General features: G+C 35.2%; 1 protein-coding gene across 1 annotated transcript; it reads left to right on the forward strand.

The window, feature by feature from the left end:
- Window positions 1–1,367: 1,367 nt before the first annotated feature.
- EAH_00052460 (hypothetical protein) lies at window positions 1,368–2,462 on the forward strand (the record flags this gene model as incomplete). Its single annotated transcript, XM_013394076.1, has 2 exons — window positions 1,368–1,825; window positions 2,249–2,462. The coding sequence occupies 2 exons, from the start codon at window positions 1,368–1,370 to the stop codon at window positions 2,460–2,462; spliced, it is 672 nt and encodes a 223-aa protein (XP_013249530.1).
- Between the last annotated feature and the right edge of the window lie 43 nt (window positions 2,463–2,505).

Raw genomic sequence — 2,505 nt, forward strand, 5'->3', positions numbered from 1 at the left:
ATATATATATATATATATATATATATATATATATATATATATATATATATATATATATATCTATATGTGTACATATGTACCTGTCTCCGCCTGTCTCTTTAATTATTACTGCTACTTTTCTCTTTTTCCGTCATCAAATATATATATATATATATATGTACAAATATATATATATATATATATTTGTATAAATATATATACAGATATATATATATACAGGTATATATACATTATATATACATGCATATATATATACACAAATAGGTATACATATATGCATGTATATATAGGTAGCTACATTAATATATATATATATATGTATATATATATATATATACATATATATAATATATATACATATATATAATATATATACATATATATTTCACTGCATGCATTTGCATGTATACAATTAGACTACATAATCTTACTTAACAAATACTCTTATTTTAAACCTTCTTCGCACTTGCATGCATGCAATAAGAAAAGGTTTAATTCTTTTATTTGCATGCATGCAGTTAAACATTTTTGTCTGCATGCATTTGCATGCACATAAATTTATTCTTTAGTAGACATCATTTATTATATAATAGACATCGTTATATATATGTATATATATTATATATATCTATTATATAGTTTTATTTATATAGACATATATATATATACATATATATGCACTATATAGCATATAGCATATAATATATAATACACATTATATACAGTATATGTACTAACGATAAAAAATAAGTAATATACAGTAAACAACTAATAATCTGTAATGTATAATTCAATGCATAATTTTATTATATAAAATAATAATATATAACGAATATATATATATATATATACATATATATATATACATACACACATATATATATATATATATATATATACGCAGAGAAGTCTGCTGCTACCTGCCTATACACCTCAGGGTGTACATTTCATGCGGATGAATATTAATAAAAAGATAAAATATATAAATTAAATTAAACAGAAGGTTTAAATAATAAATTTAAAGTAATACAAACAAACAATACACACTTACATCCATGCAGAGGCCCCTCTGCATGCAGCCCCACGCTGCAGCAAAATGAATATAATTGTTTATTAAATTTTCTTTTAAAACAAATAATTATATTTATTAATTTATTAATAATAACATAACAGTTGTTCTATTATCATAGATTTTATTATCGTTCTACACACCCGCCTCCTCTGCATACACACGGCGCCCAGCTGCTGCTGTAGCAGCAGCAGCAGCAGCAACAACAACAACAACACCAACCCATGACGCTGCAGCAGCAATAGCAGCAGCAGCAGCAGCAGCTGTCTTTGCTGGCGTTGTAAGAAGCCCCAAGCCCATGCCCTTCTACCTCACTCTTCCGCTGCTCTCCTTGAAGGCTGCTCGCTGCTGCTGCCTCAGAAGCAGCAGCAGCAGCATTAACAACAGCAGCAGTAGCAGCAGCAGCAGAATCACCAGCAGAAGCAGCATCATTACCAGCAGCTGCAGTATTAGCACCAGGAGCAGCACTATTAGATGCAGTACTCCAAGCAGCAGCAGCACGCCAAGCAGCAGCAGCAGCAGCAGCAGCAGCAGCAGCAATGCGAGTGGGGGGGTTTTGCGTTTGTCTGGTGCCCGGCTGAGGCATGTGCCTGGGGCAAGCCGCATGCGGTGGCCTTACAGGCCTCCTGCAGCAGCAGCAGCAGCAGCAGCAGCAGCAACAGCAGCAGCAAACTGGAGGGAGATGGTTAGGATACCCCTCAGAAGCCCACAGACAGGCGAACCAGTAGATTGGCTTAATACAGAGCCTGAGTCAGGGTAGGCCCGCCTTCTTGAGGGTTTAGGGTTTAGGGTTTAGGGTTTAGGGTTTAGGGTTTGCGGGCGCTCTCTGCAGCAGCAGAGAGCAAGTTTCTACCTCTGTCCCTCCTCTCTCTATACAGCAGCAAACAACTGTCTCTGTGTCTCTATTCAGCAGCAAACAACTGTCTCCATGTCTCTTTTTCTTCTCTGCTGCAGCAAGCATATGCATATGTAAATGTGTAGGTGTACAGTATGCATATATATATATATATATATATATATCTGTCCCCCTCTCTTTATATATATTTATATATATATTATTTGTCTCTCTCTGTCTCAGCATCTGTAGAGAAAGAGAGAGAGAGAGAAGCATGTGCAGTTGTAGTAAGTGTCTCCTTTAATATGTTGTTTATAATTTGTGTATTATAATTTGTATATTAGGTTAGAGGGCATAGCCGAGCACGGAGAGGAGACAGTTTATGTAGAGGGTCTCCCTATGGGCCGCACCCCTGAGTTTATACAAGAGAGGCTATCTCGTTATTTTGCTCGATTCGGAGCTGTCTCTAAAGTTTATGCACTTCCTAATAAGCTTGATGCTTATCAATGCGCAGGCTCTGCTTTTGTCTCCTTTAAAGAGTATCTTTCTCAATCATAATAACACCCTCATAAACCCTAAACCCTAAACCCTAAACCCTAAT

Source organism: Eimeria acervulina, genomic scaffold (genome assembly GCF_000499425.1).
Source record: "Eimeria acervulina Houghton genomic scaffold, Eah_scaff936, whole genome shotgun sequence".
Taxonomy (NCBI): domain Eukaryota; phylum Apicomplexa; class Conoidasida; order Eucoccidiorida; family Eimeriidae; genus Eimeria; species Eimeria acervulina.